The 17,680-nt window shown below is 38.2% G+C and overlaps 2 protein-coding genes across 2 annotated transcripts in view; one reads left to right on the forward strand and one right to left on the reverse strand.

Moving 5' to 3' along the window:
- LOC108577150 overlaps positions 1-7,011 on the forward strand; it is an 8,843-nt gene extending 1,832 nt beyond the window's left edge. Inside the window, exons 2-3 of the mRNA XM_017940257.1 lie at positions 265-352; positions 3,891-7,011. Coding sequence (XP_017795746.1) covers positions 265-352; positions 3,891-7,011 — 3,209 coding nt within the window. The remainder of the gene's footprint in view (positions 1-264; positions 353-3,890) is intronic.
- A 1,426-nt stretch (positions 7,012-8,437) lies between these two features.
- LOC108577126 lies at positions 8,438-12,646 on the reverse strand. The gene is made up of 5 exons (XM_017940227.1): positions 12,149-12,646; positions 11,163-11,413; positions 10,144-10,705; positions 9,266-9,485; positions 8,438-8,604 (listed from the first exon to the last, which is right to left on the reverse strand). Exons 1-5 carry the CDS (start codon positions 12,644-12,646, stop codon positions 8,438-8,440), a joined length of 1,698 nt encoding a protein of 565 aa, XP_017795716.1.
- Between the last annotated feature and the right edge of the window lie 5,034 nt (positions 12,647-17,680).

Here is a 17,680-nt window from a genome sequence, read left to right on the forward strand (position 1 = left end):
TTATTTGTTTGGCGATATTTCGAATTAAATTTTCTTGAATTGTCGGAAAAAAATGAATTAACAATTATTTAATTAGAAAAAGTAAATGAATTTTTACAAATTGTTAAATTGTAGATTTTGGACCAGAATTTATGACTCACTCTAATGATTACTATTTTGTAACTTTTTAAATATGCACATTTCAATTTTGCATATTTTAAAATACATATTAGCAAGAATTATTTATTTGACGATATTTTAAAATTAATTCTATTGAATTTTCAGAAGAATCGACACAAGCACAGCCATCGAAAGCGAACCCCGGGCAATGGAGAACGTCGAGCGGCGTGCATAGCGTTCGAGAAGATAGCAGGTACACGTGGAATTCCGGAAGTAGTAGTATACCGTACACTAACTATTACCGCGGTAGTATCGATCCTTTTGTCGAACGTCTCGACGAGGTAAGTGTCACGAAACCGAAAAGACCAACAGACTCTTCGAGATCTGAATCAAAAAATTCAGTCAAATTAATCGAAAAAACGATAGAAAATACCAGCTCACAAATTTCAAATAATTTCAACGACAATTCAGAGAAATTTCAAAAACGTCCAAACATAACTAGGTTTAGAAACGTGTTTCGTAGTCATTCTATAATTCCAACGTTTAAAGATAGAAATTTGACGAACTCTTCTTCGAAAAAATCAGATCAGAAATTTCATTCTAGTTACACGCGTGTTCCACTTTTGAATTCGAGAATTTCATACTTGAAGAGGCCAACGAGTGAAATCAATTCCACGAAAAATACTCCTTTGGAAGATTATTCAAGCGACAACGCGTCCAGAAGGACGAGCTGGATTTTAATGAATAATTCACGGTCGACCTTGACTCAGAATTCGAAATTTTCGGATCAGAAGGAGGATTTTTCGTTGAGTTTCGAGAATGATCCCGCGAAGGTCGAGTCCACGACTCCGTTCGATCACGTCGCGGCCGTCAAGAAGATCACTGGTATGCTAAGTCACGAGCAAATTGCCTCTGAATTGTCTCTAGAAAATAAAAATAGCATGGACCATGGCATTGTATCGATTTCTCCTCAAAAGAGTCACTCTAATAGTCATTCGAGCTCGAAGAACCCTAACAGGACCAAAATTCGTCGTCCTCAAGGTTCTCAAACAAACTCGAACAAAAAGAATCAAAATAAGGTGAATTTGAGTAAAATTCAGGCAAATAAAAACAATTCTTCCAAACCAGATATGAACCTGAAGAACTGGCCCAACGGAGCCATTCAAAATGCTGAAGATTTCCAGAATTATGATAAATATACTTCTATAGAGGATCTGAAGCCTGAAGGGGCTATTCAGAAGCCAGTTCCATTCAAAAACTCCACCTTCAATTATCACGTACCTATTTCTAGTCCCAGTCTTCAGGAAATAATTCACTGGTTGAAGATTCCTGCTTTCATGACCAATGGCAGCCATATTGTAGAGAGTGATCATGTTAGTGGCCCCATCAGTGTGGCTTTTGATCCAGTTTATCAAAATCTCGAACCAAACCGACCACTTAAGCCAAGCAATCTTCAAGGTCTAAAGCCTGGATTCATTTATCCTCTTCATTCTTCAAGTTATACAACAGAAAAAGTTCCAAACTGGTTGGGACACGTTCCTCAGAGGAACAAGACTCAGAATCTTCAAGTGTACAACCCTCAGACACAGGTTTCCCAGAATACTGTAGTTCATTTGATAAATGCAGACCTAAAGAAGCCTAACAGAACGATTGTTGGCTCAAAGTTACCTCCAGGTCTTATCAGACCAATTATCTCTGCTCCTTTAGGGTCTTCTTCAGGTCCTTCATCTTCTTTTACCTCTTCAGGACCTGGTGCCTATCCTCCTTCGTTGCTTCTTCAACATTTGTTCCCTTCTTCTTCTTCTTCGACAACGTCTAAACCAGGTCCTAATCTTCACATAGGCTTCACTTCTTATGAGGAGAACAACAAAGTTCCTGATGAACAGGTGCCTCAGACACCTGTGGTCACTTATGATCAGAGTTGTCCTACCATTTTAATAAACTCCTATACGAGGATTAATAACACCATTCAGAGCAAACAAGGTTGCACAGACTTGAACATCATCATTAATTCCCATGTGTTCAACACCAACATTTTGAAATCCACTCCATCTCCAGCAATTGACCAGGCTGATTCTCAAAATTATCAGACATATGAAGAAGTAGACAAATATGTCTCTGGTGGCCAGATAGACTCAGGTTCCAATTATCAATCTCTACCTATCTATCAACTACCTTCTTCAGGGTCCTCACAGTGGCCTCAGAATGGCTATTACGATCCTCAAAAAGATCCTCAGACTGAAGCTCTGCAGCAAAGCGACGTTTCAAACGTACAAGTAATCCAGGACACTCAGATTAGTATTTCAAGTTCAGGAGCTGAAGCAACTCCTCCTGTAGAGGCTCCTTTGTCAGGAGTTGAAGATGTCGCTTCCTCAGAAGATGGCTCAGGCACTTCAGGATTAAGTGCCTCAGAAACTGGCCAGTCAAGTGATTCTTCAGGTACGAATTCGTTGGATAGGCCAGCTAATGGGCCAGCTTCACCTGTTTCCGGCTCTTCAGGGGATTCCTCTTCTTCTCCAAGTGATCTGGTTGCTGGATCCACTCCTCCAAGTCGTCCAGTCGACGACGACGACGACGACGACTTTGATTTGTCACCAAGTGGCATTATGGATTCTATAAGTTCAGTGTTCACCTACTTCACATTCGTGAATCCTTTGCATTATGGCTTCTTCAGCCTGGCAGCTGCCCCTTTCACTGCTCTGGCAGCTGGATTGTTAGGTATAGTGACTTTCATTTACCCCTGGTTATTCCCTAGTTCGTTCGGCTTCAGTAGAGCCAACAATGGCGGCTCAGACAACTTCTGGAGCAACCTTGAAGAAGTAGTGAGACAATCTATGGAGAAATATGGCAGGGTGAACGAATGGAAAAGCAAGAGGAAGAAGAGGAAGAGATGAAAGATCGTAGATCTTCAGGTTTAGGTTCTTGTATCTCTTTTTGACAATGTGAAGGTTGGATTTTGGAAAATTTTTCGATGGTCTGGGGATTCGTGGATCGGTACAGGTGGAAGAGTTTGGGAAATTTAGGTAGGAGCCAGACATACCAGTGATAAAGTCACGTGGTTGTGAATATAGTATGATAGTATGTACAGGATGACTCAATAATTGCGAATGAATTATTGAATCAACTTGTACGTGAGTTTGTTAATTTTTTAAACAGAATAATTTAATATTTAATACTTTAGGACGTCTAGGGAGAATTTTATTTACGAATCATTTGAAGGGCAAGGGTTTTAGTACGTAGCCTATAGAAAATAGAAAAATTAACCTCGCCAATGGTAGTTTTAAAATATACTAATAAGTAAGTATCAACGATTACGACGATAGCGTATTGACACACAGAACAGTATTACGGATGTACTTATACAGATGTAGTATGACATACTTCTTCTAGACAACCTAGGGCATTGTTTGACAAACCTAGCGTTTGTGCCAGTGAATTGTAACTAAAATAAACCATTCGAACGGATAAATTTGCAGTTTTCTTTCCATTTCAATATATCATTTCTATCAATGGTAGAACGTAGTTTCTCCTCTACTCCTAATCATCCTAAGAAAAAAAAAGATCCCGTTCAATTCAATTAAAAATATAATTGAAAAAGATTTTGTTCCAAGTAAACAAAATTGACAATTTACTAAATTAATCAATTTTCCAATGCTTGACAGACATACAAAGGTAAGGAACAGCCATAAATTGCTCACTCTGCTCCAACTTCTAATCCAATTCATTTAAAACCCACATTGCACCAGACTCACACGACTGGAAACTAACGTAACCCGGCAATTTCGTTTCAGCGCTCAGCCAAACGAGACGCAACGCCATTTGAAGGACCTGCAGCACATCGATCAATCGTTAAGGACAGTGGCCACTCAGCTGTTGAACGTGAGCAACCCTGAAGAGCCGTCTAAGATACTCGACAACGTGATCAAGAAGTCCAACGTGAACCAGAAGCCAATCGAACGAAATGAGGCAACTCCGATCAAGGAGACGGCTGCTAATAATGGCCACTCAGTCGGCACCGGGTTTGGCAGACCAGTTAACTCGAAATTCAGCTACTTCGAGGCGAGTCATCCAGGCCAAGCAATGGCCATTACCGAAGAGGAACTAGAAAGAGAGATGAGCTCGACTCGTCTGATGACTGCTTATAAGAATCATCCAACAACCACTGGAGGAATTTCCACGTGGATCCTTCTGAATCCGCCGTCAACCACTGTGAAGACTCTGGAAAATGAGAAGAAGACGAAATTACCTGTAGAAGCTGAAGTGAAGATGACTGTGAAGCCAACGACCTTGATGGAGAGAATTGAAACTACTGAAAGAGTGATAGAAAAAGCAACCATACCAGTTTCTACGACTCTAGTCACGGATGAGCCTTCTACGTCGAAGAAGACTGTCTTCGTGACCACGAAGAAGACCACAGAATTTAAGCCAGAGAAGACACAGAGCACAGAGAAGGTTGATGCTCCTCAGAATACCACTCTGAAAGCTTCACAGACTACTACGAGTAATTTGGAGAGTAGAGAAGTCACTGCAAGTACTATCAAGAAGATTCAGGTTGTTCGAACAACTCCTAAACCTAAGATAGCTACCATGAAGACTACTGTGCTGAACAAGCCATCGTTATCAAAGACTTCCAGGCCTAATCAGCAGAACAGACTGAAATCTCCTGTCAGAAGGACTACGGTTAAGCCTGATATAGTCAAGCATGAGAATATATCTACTGCTAAGATAGAGAAAGTCACTTTCAGACCTGTTCAAATGATCACGATACCGAAGAACAAAATAGAAAGCACTGAGAAGCCTATGTTTGTCACGAAGATTAAAGCTTCGATTTTAATGGACACTCAGAAGGCAACTACACAGACTTCTGTATCTTCTACGAGCAGTTTGGAACCCACGACAATTTCGAAACCTGCCACAATTAGTAACGAAGTTACAGAGGTGTCTGTTAAGCCTAAACCAATTGGAACAAAAGTGAACAATGTCCTCAAGGTGCAGCTAAAGAAGCCCATAGAAGATACAACCAAGATTGAAGTAGACCAAATCAAAGTGCACGCACCTGTATTGAAGGCTGAGAAAGTAGAGAAGGAGGAAACGAAGAAAGTTGAAGCTGAAAAGGAAGCAGAGACTCTTGATAATACTAGGATAGACTTAATGAAGTTTGACTTCAATCCTGAATTAACAAAAATTAACGTAGACACAGAGTCTTCTTCTACTAGTACAACACAAGCTTCAACGACTACTTCAACCACCAAGAGACCCAGACACAATTCCAAGAGGAAGAAGAACAAGGGAAGAAGAAGAAAACCGGCCATTTCTACCAGCACAACGACAATTTCACCAACAACGCCCGCTCCCACAGAAAATGACTTATTGGCAGATGAAGCAATGGCTGAGAATGGAATACAAGAGTCAAAAATAGTACCTGAGACCAAAGTGGCTACTAATTGGACTAAAACTAAGAAGAAGCCAGCTAATACTCCAATCAGTATGCAGATATACAATTTTCTCAGTCGAGAAGTGATGCCTAGCTTTGGAGTGATGTCTCTGGTAGGTTTAGGTCTAGGTTTGGCTTCTTATTTCCTCTATCCATTTGGAGGAACTGTGACAAGAAGAAACTACGAGGTTGAGCCTAAGTACAAGTATAATTTCGACGAATATGGAGGAAACTATGGTCAGAGTGAAGAGGAGGTTCTCTCGAAAGTTCTTCAAGGTATGACCATTGACGAGAACAAGTATCCTGGTTCAAAGGACTACGACAACAATTACTATAAGTACCAGCATTATGACGGGGCTTATGAACCTCAGACTACCAAGAAAAATGATCAGAGGTACCCTTCATCCTCTCCAATGTACAGACCAGAAAACACAGCGTCTGTGTTGAAGTATAGGAACACTGATTACAGATATTCTGATACTTCAAGCACTCCTAATTACTATGACAGGCCTAAGCACTCTGAGTATGTTGTTGGACAAGCAGTTCCTGGCTCAGCTAACAGGCAATTCGTTGTTGGAAGTGTCCCTAAGGACTATCCACCTTATCAGGAGAAGCTTCCAGCTGTGTCTACTTCAGGAAACTTAGCAAACGGATATGAGCCCACAGAGAGTGCTCAGATACAGTTCGATCATGACATAAATCAAAATTTCAACTTCCCAGTGGGATCTGTTCAGAACTATGGTCAAGTTCAAACAGCCAGACCTGAAGAGACTTATGAAGAAGTGGAGATTACGCCAACAGCAGTTGCTGTGGAGCACGGACCAAGATCTCTGAAGACTAAAAGATCCTCTCCAGGCCTGGTAGAGCTTCTTACAGCAAATACACATCACTCCAGAAGAAAGAGGGACTCTGTGATCCAAGTCATTCCTTCTAAAAGAGAACTGGAAGAGGAAGAAAAGGAGGAGGACCTAAGTAACGAAATCCTGAATATTATTGACTCTGCTATACCCGAAGAAGGCTACGATAACGTGAATAAGAAAAAGATCAGGGGTAACCACGAAGAGGAGTTCGAAGTTAAAAGAAGAAAAGAAAAAGAAGAAGAAAAGACCAGATTAAAGGAATCCACTATGAAAGGTCACACGTTGGAGACAAGTACGGCTAGCAGTGCAGACACCTCTACGGTTTCCTCAACAACGAAGGAGACCATAGAGTCTTCGCCTTCCTCTTCAGGTTCGACCGAAGAAGATCCTGAAGGAAACACGACAACCAGTTCGAAGACAACCGAGCAGAGCTCAGTAGAATGGATCGATCTGACCACGAAGAAACCAACCGAGCAGAATGGTTTCAATCTCTTCAGTTTCGTGAAGAAGATCGCCGAGATCAAGTTCAGGCTCGGTCTGACGCTACTTAAACACGCCAGCGAAGGTTTCGCCAGATACCTTGGCCACGTGCAGAAGAGGATCAACGGGGAGGAGTGAGGGGAGGCCTCGAGAGAGGCTGAGCACACAATGGACTCGAGTGATTATTCTCCTCGAGGGTGCCGCGTTTCGAAAACGGAAATTCCTTTGCGTTATGACGGTCTTCGAGGATTTTCGGGATTTTACAGAGATTTCGTCTGTTTCAGGGCCATCTATCGGAACGGTTGATTTTACGGCGGAGCTTGAAATATCTTTTCCATTTCGTTGGGTGTGATTTTGAAATATTTTTTCGTGGGGGAAGAGATGTTTGTTTTTGGAGAGTGAAAGTTTCTGTCATTTCTTTGGGGGGAAGAAATATTTCATTCTAGAGGATGGAAGCGAGATATTTTTAAAATTGGTTTTATTTCTTTGGTGTTTCTATAAAATTAGGCTATAATTTGTGGAGAAGCATAAAAAGATGTAATATCTCTTGTTTCGAAAATTCTAAAATCTTTAGAAACAAATGCTTCTTCTTTTCAACTTCAAAATGATGAAGATATTTTAGCTGCTTCGGCCGGAAGACTCGCCCCACTTTTGTTAGCATAATACCCTCGTACAGTAGAAAAGTATTTTTTTTCTCCATTTTATTTTCAAACTACATATATACATCTTCATAATTTTTATTTTCTGCAATTGTTAATCCCTGCAAGTTGATTTTGACATTTCGGATTTTCTATTTATTAACCCATAGTTTTGCATAAATCGTTAACAGAATTTGGGCCAAGGTTGAAGGAAGGATTGTTTCTGAAGAGGAATGCGAACGACAAGCTTTAAAGATAAATCTGTCGAGGAATAGGATTTCTCGCATGGAATGCACTTTTGATAAAAAGACAAACGCGTTCTGAGAATGATTTTTCGAAACCTCAGAAACGCTCAAGAGGGAGAAACGAGAGAAGGTGAAAGGTTTTGAAAAATTTCCGGCGAAAAGTTCTATTTTTCTATTTTTTATTTTCGACACGACTTATTACGCTCTTCGATCATATCTTTCGTTGGTACTTATGCTTTTCGTTAAGTATTTAAGCGAACGACGAAAAATGTAAAGTATATTATGTATAAATAAACGTATAAATAAATAAATAAATAATAAATAAGATGCATGTCTACATTGCGTATCCTGTGTATATAATGAAATTTATGAAACATCATCTATCTTCTCTTTATGGAACAACACGTTCCTCTATCGATGAAAAATTACAGCTAATTATTAGATATACAAATCGTAAATTATGGACTATGAATAAAAAAAAAAGAAGTAGAAACACTTAAAGTAGGTACTTAAAACTCTGTTAAAATATCCTGTACACCATTAGCTTCTTTTTGAAATTCTAGCTTGTTAATTTGTGATAATTTGTTTTTTTTTTTCTTGTCAGAAGCCTCTTCGTTCTTTTTCTAAATTCTCTCTATCCTTTCTTTTTTCATTTCTCCAAATGATCAGAGATTAGTTTCTCTATCTTTGCCTTCTTCCACGAGCTCGACTTTCTATCGCGAGACGGTGAATATTCGTTACTGAATCATCGCGGTGATCGAGCAGTCTCAAACCGGAAGCCATCAAGTCCCTCTTGCGACGGCCAAGAATCATGGGTATCATCATCGCCATTGTTGCCGGTAATATTCCTGTGGAGCAGTAGATTTACTCCAAAATCACTCGCTTCCTGAATTTTTAACGTCACTTTTCCATCTCCATAGTTATTAGTTTGTTAGTTAATTTTTTTCCTAATTAAATTGCACAGCAAATTAATTCTTCCACAATTTATGTTACAAAATTAACCTCAGATACTGAGAAAAAATCTCTGACAAAAGAACGTAATCCACTTACAGTTAATTTACTTTTTCACTGTTAGAGTGAATTCACACTTTAGACCTATTATGTCTTAATATTTATATACTCAATTTTGAACGCTCTTTTAATTTCCATTGAAAAGTTCGAAACTTTATGTGTCAACAATGTAGAAAAAAATTCTAAATTCTAAACTAAAAACAAATCATCTGAGTTGTCTTCAACAACCTCTTTGACGTCTTTGAAAATATCCTACTCCATTTGGTATTTCAAGTAAAAAATTCTAGTAAACAACATTGTGATACACTGATGTGCTAAACTGATGTGTCAGTGCTAAATGTCATAATTTGATATGTCGTACTTAAGCAGTTAATAAAGGAAAAAGAAGTAATAAATTCTAAACACATTTCTATATCAATTCTACTTCCTACAAGTACAATATTTCAATTTCTACTCCGAGAAATAATTAAACGAACGAGTAAAGAATAAATTACTGACCTGCACCAACAGCAGCCAGGACAGCAGAGCTAGATGCCTGATTTCCCAATGTGTTTCTGATTGGTCTCTTTTTCAGGATCGTAGGTAGTGTATGCTTCTCCATTTCGTACTCTTTTCGACTCTGATCCACGCTTTTGAATGTCTTCTCCACTTCTAAGAGTCCTCCATGCGACGTCGTCGTATTCGTGCCGTTTATCGACGGTAACACCGTCAACCTGACCTAGGTAAACGATATTTCATCAAGCGACTGCCAATACTATACTTGGAACAATTGTTTTGCAAGATAATTCCTTTCGATACATTTAAAAGTATTTTCTCGTTTTAATTAATAGGATCAGTCTTTTCTTTGTTGGTTAATGGAACAAGCTTTCGTGTACAGCGTTTGAATTTAAAGGATTACTCAGTTGGTGACAAACAGATGATCCGTGTAATCATCGTCCTTTCAATTGTATAAGCCTGGCTTTTTAACAAACGTGTTACGAGACGAGAAGCATAGTGCAAAAGTGAGATTGTCATGTGACTTCAATTATATAACTTTATAATAAAAAACTAGAGATATGTGTTTTTAAAAAATTCTTCTAATTCAATACATTCCTTTCTACGAATTCGTTCTAAAAATATATTTAAAAAGTTGTAAAAGGTATACTAGGAGTCGTTAGAAATTCCTTCACATCCTCGTCAATCCTACTTGAAATGTTTCTAAACACACGTACGTGTTATTAAAAAATTCTACAAATTTCAAAATATTCCTTCCTACGAATTTGTTAATTCTGAGAGAGTTTCTAAAAATACGCGAAAAATGAGAATTCCAAAGAAGAAAGGTTGTTGAAAAATTTTCTAAAAATACACTAACAACTTCTTTGATCATCTAGCCTAACCTGTCTCTTGGACGTCATCACAGCGATCGCTGGATCAGGCTCTTCCCCACGTACAGCCACACTTTTTGTAGCGTTCTCTACTGGCTCTGTCTTCATAGATCTCTGTCTGGACTTCGAGTATCCTCTATTCGTAGATAATAGTACCCACTGACCATCTCCGTTTCCAGGATAGCTCTGAGGATGATTGTTCACGTACTGGTATTGTGAAAATCCTGGCCTCTCGGTAGAAGGTCGTAAACGATCGTCGAATCTCGTTGGAAAATCATGCCAATCGTTATTTTCTTCGGCTTGATTTTTCTCAGGGTACTTGTCCAGGAACTGATAGCTTGGTTTCGTTGGCTGAGGTCTGTTCCAGTTATTTGGAAAATTAGCTGGACGATTGTCTGTGATTATGTCGCTATTGGGTCGATCTGAGTACTTGTTCCAAGATGGCCTCTCTGGAGGCCATTTTTGAGCCTGAGATTCCTCAGGCTTCTCTGAATAAAAGGAGGGCCGTGTTGTTGGCTTTTGCCAAGGCTTTTCGTTGCTGGTTTCTGGCCAAGTTGGCTTTGGCTTCTCATACCTGACATGAGAATAAAAATTATTTCATCAAAGTGGAAACTTTGCTTGTAATTAGGATTTTATTTAATCCTGGAATAGGATGAATTTAATTTTTATCGAAGAAAGTTCTTTAATTAGATTGTTGTGAGCAGAGTTTCTCAGGAAATTTTATTTAAAAATTTTAGATTAAGCTTTAATTTTTAGTTAGACTATTCGCAATTCAAAAGAAGAGAAACTGCAAAATTAGAGGTGTATTTATAACTAAAAAAAGAATGCACATTTTTCACTTTCAAAAATGCATTAAGAATTGGTATTGTAGATAAACGAATTTAATTTTTATCGAAGAACGTTCAAATTGAAATTCTTGGGTGCAGAGTTTCTAAGGAAATTCTATTTTAAAATTGGAGATTAGGCTTTAATCTAGTTAGACTGTTCACAATTGAAAAGAAGAGAAAGTGTAAAATTGGAAGTGTGTTTACCATGGTTTATTGTTCTCGTAGATTGGCCTCACGGAATAGTCTGAGGCCCAAGGTTTCCCTATGCCTGGCTTATTGTCCCAAGGTTTCACTTCCGGCCATGGTCGTTGCGTACTTGGCGTCGCCTGCCACTTGGAAATTTTGCTCTTGGACCATGGAATTGCCTCTAATGTGACCCAGCCATTCCTGTCTTCGTATGAATTTGCTCCATAGTATTTGTTCCTCTTCAGGGTGTCGTTCGAAGTTTCACTTAACTGAAAGCAAAGTAATGATAAAGCAATAAAAAAATAAGCAGTACTTTGAGTGAAATGTCACTATTACTTTATAAGTTTAATTGTATTAATGATTCACGGTTTTAAAAAATGTTACATCTTATCAAAATTAAACAAATGTAAATAAAGTAGTGAAATCAAGTACTGAATATTTAGTACAAACAATTGCTAGTTATCTGTAGTCATTAATTGAAGAATAATAAAAAAATGGAAAGAAATGTGTCTATTACAGTACCAAAAATCGACTGGTCTACTTCAGTTAATAATTAACCCTTTCACTGCTATCAGTGTCTATAGTTGGTCAACGATAATTTATCAAACAATAATATCAGCGTTTTTATATTTACATTTTATGTTCACATATTATTCATTTTAAAAATAGAATATAAATCTTGCTGTAGTACCCAAAGGCAATTAATTATATTAATTCTATACTTCAACTGCACTCAGCTTTTCAGACTTGAGTGTCCAGCAGACAAAGGGTTAAAATACGAAGAAAAAAATGATAGAAAACAGTAAAATAAGTGAAGATAAAGGGTTAGAATACCAAGAAAAAAATGATTAAAAACAGTAAAATAATTGAAAATAACAAAAAATAAAAATATAATCAAAACTATTTATTATTAACCAAATAATAAAACCATATTTATCGAAAGCACTCGTTAAAATCTCTCGATAAAAAAAATTCTTATTAAATACTTGAGTATCAAACCTTACCCCATCCACGGTGGATTGAGTCGAGTTATTAGTGTCCTCTTCGTACTTCGTAACCTGTTCGTAATTCGTGCTGCTGGCCTGAGTAGTCTGCTCGTCCACTTCGAGTGCCAGAGCTTCGTTAGGTTTGACGATCCTAAACGGATACCTCTGATACTTCTCCGTGCTGCTCTTAATTTTGCTGGCGTACTCTTCCAGAAATTTGTTCAGCACGTCTGGATTGAAGGTGGAGGTCTCGAACGCGTTCTTAGGCTCGTCCACGTTCCTCGGATAGTCCTTGATCATCCTCTGGCCATCGTCCTGAAAGGCAGCCTTTGTTTCATCATACAATGGACTGTGGGTGGCCGCGATCGGCGCGACAAGTACCCTCGAATGATCTCCCTTCGTTTTGAACAGCTCGGAGGCGTTCGTCCTCATCTTCACGAAGTACCTAGTGCTACACTGGCCATCTTTCAGGGTCAAGGTCGCTAGGAGCAGGACGATTATTCCCCTTGCCGCCATCTGAAAGGGAACAGGAGGAAAGTTGCACGTGCTTGCACTTTCGATGTGCCTTTTTTCACCTACTAATTCGGTTGTTTCTAGGAGAACAATGCTTTCTTTCTTTCTTGTGATTGTAGTAAGCGTTCCAGAAAGAGTGGCTTTTTGAGTGGTTTGCTTGTTATTCTTCAAGGATATTTTAGGATACTTCTGTTAGCGTTGGTTTTAGGTGTACAATATTACATGTCTTTTTTTCTCTTTTTTTAAGAGTAATTTGAAAAATCTTGCTCGTATTTCGTTGGATAGGGTGGTCTGAAGATTTGGTGTGCAGAATGTTCAAAAAAAGAGTGCATTGAGATTTTTTTGTAAGGGAATTAAAAAAAGCAATATAAAAAGATTATGGGAAAGAATTAATTATTTAAAATGAACTGCCGTAACTTTCGAGAAACATCTATCATTCAAATTCAACACTTAATTAAATACTACTTTGTACCCTCGGAAAAGCATTAGAAAGAATCATGAAAGAGAATTAATCGTCCAAAACAAACTATCATTCAAAAAACATCCATTACTAAAATCAACAAAGCACGGAAAGGATTTCCTCCCAAAAAATTAAATTACTCTACCGTTTAAAACATATCCACTACTAAAAGAGAAACCGTTGAAAAGTACTCCCGAAAAAAGAACGAATCATCTGAAGCAAACTACTCTATAGTTCAAAAAACACCTACTACCAAAATCACACCTATTTTAACCTGAAAAAAGCGTTGGAAAACATTTCCAAAAAAAAGAATTAACTGTGAAGAACAAACTGCTCTACTGTTTAAGAAAATCTCCGTCGCTCAAATCTCAAATTCAACCCCGAACAACGCCCTCGGTACCCCTCTCGAACAGCGTGAAAACGGAAGAAATGAGGAAAAGAAACAAATAGCGAGACACATCGCGACACTGACCGTCTCGGTAGATCCTTGTCCGACTGGTTCCCTCGGCCTGGCGCCGACTTTCGATTGCACCAACCACCTACTGTAGGATCAGCTCTGTCGTCCAAGGGCGGCCAGGGACCCGTTAGGAAAAACCACGAAGTAAAGAAAAGTCAGCTCGACGAAGCACGGCTTGTAACGTCGTCCTCCACTCTTCAAGGTCTGAGATGGCTCTGTCGCCGAGACGTTGCCCTCGTTTGCTTTTAATCCAGGTCCCCACTTCCTGGGGACCTGGTCCATTTTGCTTCTCACTCGTTACCACGTGCTTGTAACACGCTGTCCATTCTCCGCACACTTGGTCACCTGGAGAACGGACCCGCATCCACCATTCTTCCTCCGCTCCTCCTATTTCTTCGTTCTTTGCACGATGATAATTGTCAGCTGAGATCAGCGCGAGGATTCGGCGAGCAGATTGACACAGATCTTCATCTCCTGCAGCGATACTCTTGTTTTCTATTTTTTTCTTTCTCTCTTCGTCCATTTTTTTCTTCCTTTTTTCTCGTCGGTTTATCTTCACGTGAGTTGCGTTTCCGACGATGACTGATGTTTTTCGAAACGTGGAGCACGCTGGTTAGTGGACAGTAGTGGGGGAAGATTTGAAGGTTCGATAATCGTGCCCTGCTGATTTCATCGAGTTTTCTTTCTGGAAAGATTGCACGATCTTACTGGTCAATACGAAGCTCTTTCGGTAATGCTACAGCTGTGACTAGTTAATTCTAGGATTAATTATATCCGCTGTGAGATAAAAATAACTGGGACAAAGATTGTGCTTGTGAAAACGACGTCTCTGCGAAAATAAGGGAAATCTTTGTAACTGAAACTATCGTTAGAGTTGTTAAACACATTTTGGTTAGGTCTAGAATTAACTAGTTAATACTGGTATTAACGGAAAGCCTTCGATAAGAGCTAGTTTTGATTAGTTTGATCGAGTATTAGCGGAAGTGTTATAACTGCATAAACATCCACAGTCGAATGGTTGAATTTGCATTTCGTCGCTGAAGTTAGTGTCGTAGTTATACTATGAGATTTCGGACAGAATAATTCTTTTTACGATCTTAATAATGTTTCAATGATTATTTAAGTTTGCTTGCTGTTCGGTAAGTGTCCTAGTAATTACGAACAGGAGTGCAATTGTGTAAAATTTGCGATTGGAATATTGTATTATTTCTGATATTTTATTCTAACTACTGCACTTCGATTTTTCTGGTAACGTAATTAAATCTTTTCTGACAAATTCTGCGTTTATTCTGTTCTAAGAAATTTTTCGAACTCTAAAATGTAACTCTTTATATTAACGAAAGCTCTTGATAATCTGTTCGAATTTTCTGAGTCACATTCTCAGTCCATTTAGTAATACCGTGTATACGATAATTGTTAAGCAGATCTCTCGAAATTTGTCTAATCTGTAGTTAAAAATATTTCCGGAGTTTTCCCGATTTCAATGGAATTTTTCTCAATTTTCAGCGTAATTTTCTTCGCTATAGGTGCTTCAACTTGACCATTGGAGCTTTCGAAGCATCCATTCCAGCTTCGAATTCAGTTTCGAAGGATTTCGAAGAACGAAACTGCGCTTCCAGTTTCCATCGCGAGGAAGCCAGGATCCGTCACGCACTAATTGCCAGCAGCGTGGACAATCAACGGCTACTTTGCACGGTGGTTTTTCTGGTTATGATTCGGAGTGTCAGCCGTCCACACTGGCGCCGTTCTCAATTTTTCGGACACCTCAATGAACAATTCTTCAACGATTCTCTTCCGCTAGTATTCAAGGCAAAATGGTGTTTTGTTATCCAACGATCCTGGGAACCGGTTTCCTGACACTGACACTTGCTTTCGAGCTTCTTGTTCGTCGTGAGAGCTTCGCTGTTGCCATTTGGACGAAACTTCGATGAAGAATTTTACGAAAAATTTCTTGCTTCGCTTCCTTCGACGGTGAATTTTTATTAAAAATAGCGAAGAAAATTTTGATTTTCCTTTGCTTTATAGTAGAAATTTTTTGGTAAATTTAGCGTATTCTTTACTTATTAGCAATTTTAATCGATGCATGTGTTTTTCTTCAACAGTTTCGAATTATAGAATTTTCTTCAAATTTTCTATCAGACGATTACTCTATTTTCAATTAGAATTTCACGTAAAGAAGGTGGTTAAAAATTCATCCGTTGTTTCAGTATAATAGCGCACAGATTTATTCTATTTATTTATAATTTATCAGCAATTTTGAACCTTAGACACACGTTTCTTCTTATTTCTTCCACATTTGGTTGACTTTTTGAGCAACAAGTGATATTTAAAATCACATGAATTAATGTGACCTGCAATTTTGACCAAAAATCACGTGAAAATCTATTCTTCTTTCTCTTCGACAATTCAAAACTGTAGAAATTAATTTCTTTTACATTCAATTCACTTTTTAAGAAAGGAATTCTACTTAAAATCATGTAAATTAACGTGTCGTGCAATTTTCACCATAAATCTTCTTCAACAATCGTACTACATTAAAACATCTTAAAATCGTGGAATACCCATCGAAAGTAGTCGGAAAACATTCACCAGTTTTACAGTCGCGTTTCTAATCGCAAATTGCTCGAGGTTGAAGCGCGATTACACGGAAAGAAGAGCCTCGATTAAAACATCTTAAAATCGTGGAATACCCATCGAAAGTAGTCGGAAAACATTCACCAGTTTCACAGTCGCGTTTCTAATCGCAAATTGCTCGAGGTTGAAGCGCGATTACACGGAAAGAAGAGCTTCCTATTGTTCCAACGGACGAATTTTCGTCGTCTCGCCATAGTAAATTCGTCTCGTCGATTAAGGACACGCGGATTGAAAGAGACAGAAGGAGCGTAGCGTCGTTCATGCTCGATAAATCATCGATTCTGAAGCAGTTTTACAGTCAAGGGGGAGTCGATCGTTTCGCCATTTTTGCGCTTTCTCGACACAGAAATCAGTGGCTATTTTTTGTTTTTTTCTTCTTTTTGCTCTCTTCTTCGCCGTTGTTCCGTGAAATTCATGCATTTGCGAGTGAAACGCCTCTAACGTTTCCGTTTTACGAGCAGCTTCCGATATACTATCGGATTTTCGCATTTTTGTGGACCTCGACCCACAAACCTCTTGCTATTTTCTTCCTCAGAGAGGAATTCGTTGACTCAGATTGTTGATTCTGGAAGTTCCTTGCCGAGGAAGTTCTTCGATAGAGAAGATGAAGCATTCAAAATAAATTTGTTACGTATTTTCAGGTTACGTTAGAAATTCCTTAGAAAGGAATTCATATTTTGTCGGGGGAATCCTCGGATAGAGAAGACGAAGTATTCAATATAAATTTGTGTAGAAATTTTATGGATTTTTCCATTTAAAGTAAATTTTTAAGAATTTTTATTATTTGGGTCGATGGAAGGTACGTATTTTTAGGTTAGGTTAGAAATTCTACAAAGAGAAGCGTTGAATATAAATTTGTGTTGATGTTTTGTGGATTTGTCTATTTAAAGTAAATTTTTAAGAATTTTTATTATTTGGGTCGATGGAAGGTAATATTTTTAGGTTAGGTTGGAAATTCTACAAAGAGGAATTCATATTTTGTCGAGGAAGTCCTCGGATAGAGAAGACGAAGCATTCGATGTAAAGTCGAATTTTTTGGACTTTTCGTATTTGTAGGTTAGGTTAGAAATTCCTCCGAGAAGAATTTGGATTTTGTTGAAGAAATTTTTCGGTGAAGAAGATGAATTATTTAATATAAATGTATGACGAAATTTTTACAACCTTTCAATTTGATGAGAATTCTAAAAAATTCTTTCATTTTAATATAGAAAAAAATATACCATATCAGTTGGAAAAACATTAATAACCTTAAAATATAAAAAAGAAAAATAATATCGAAGAAATCTTCCTCTTCATTTTTTCGAAAATTTTAACTTTGTCCTGTATATCTGTAAATAGCGGTGATACGTAAGTGTACCCGTTTACGTGTCCCACTCTGTATATTTAAAGTAATTTTAATTGCGACTTTTCACTGAAACATCCAGTCAGACGTGAATATTTCGAGTGTCACGAGGACAAAGAAGCGCACATTTGACTTCCGTAGTGC

The sequence above is a fragment of the Habropoda laboriosa genome, unplaced genomic scaffold (genome assembly GCF_001263275.1).
Source record: "Habropoda laboriosa isolate 0110345459 unplaced genomic scaffold, ASM126327v1 scaffold598, whole genome shotgun sequence".
Classification (NCBI taxonomy): Eukaryota; Metazoa; Arthropoda; class Insecta; order Hymenoptera; family Apidae; genus Habropoda; species Habropoda laboriosa.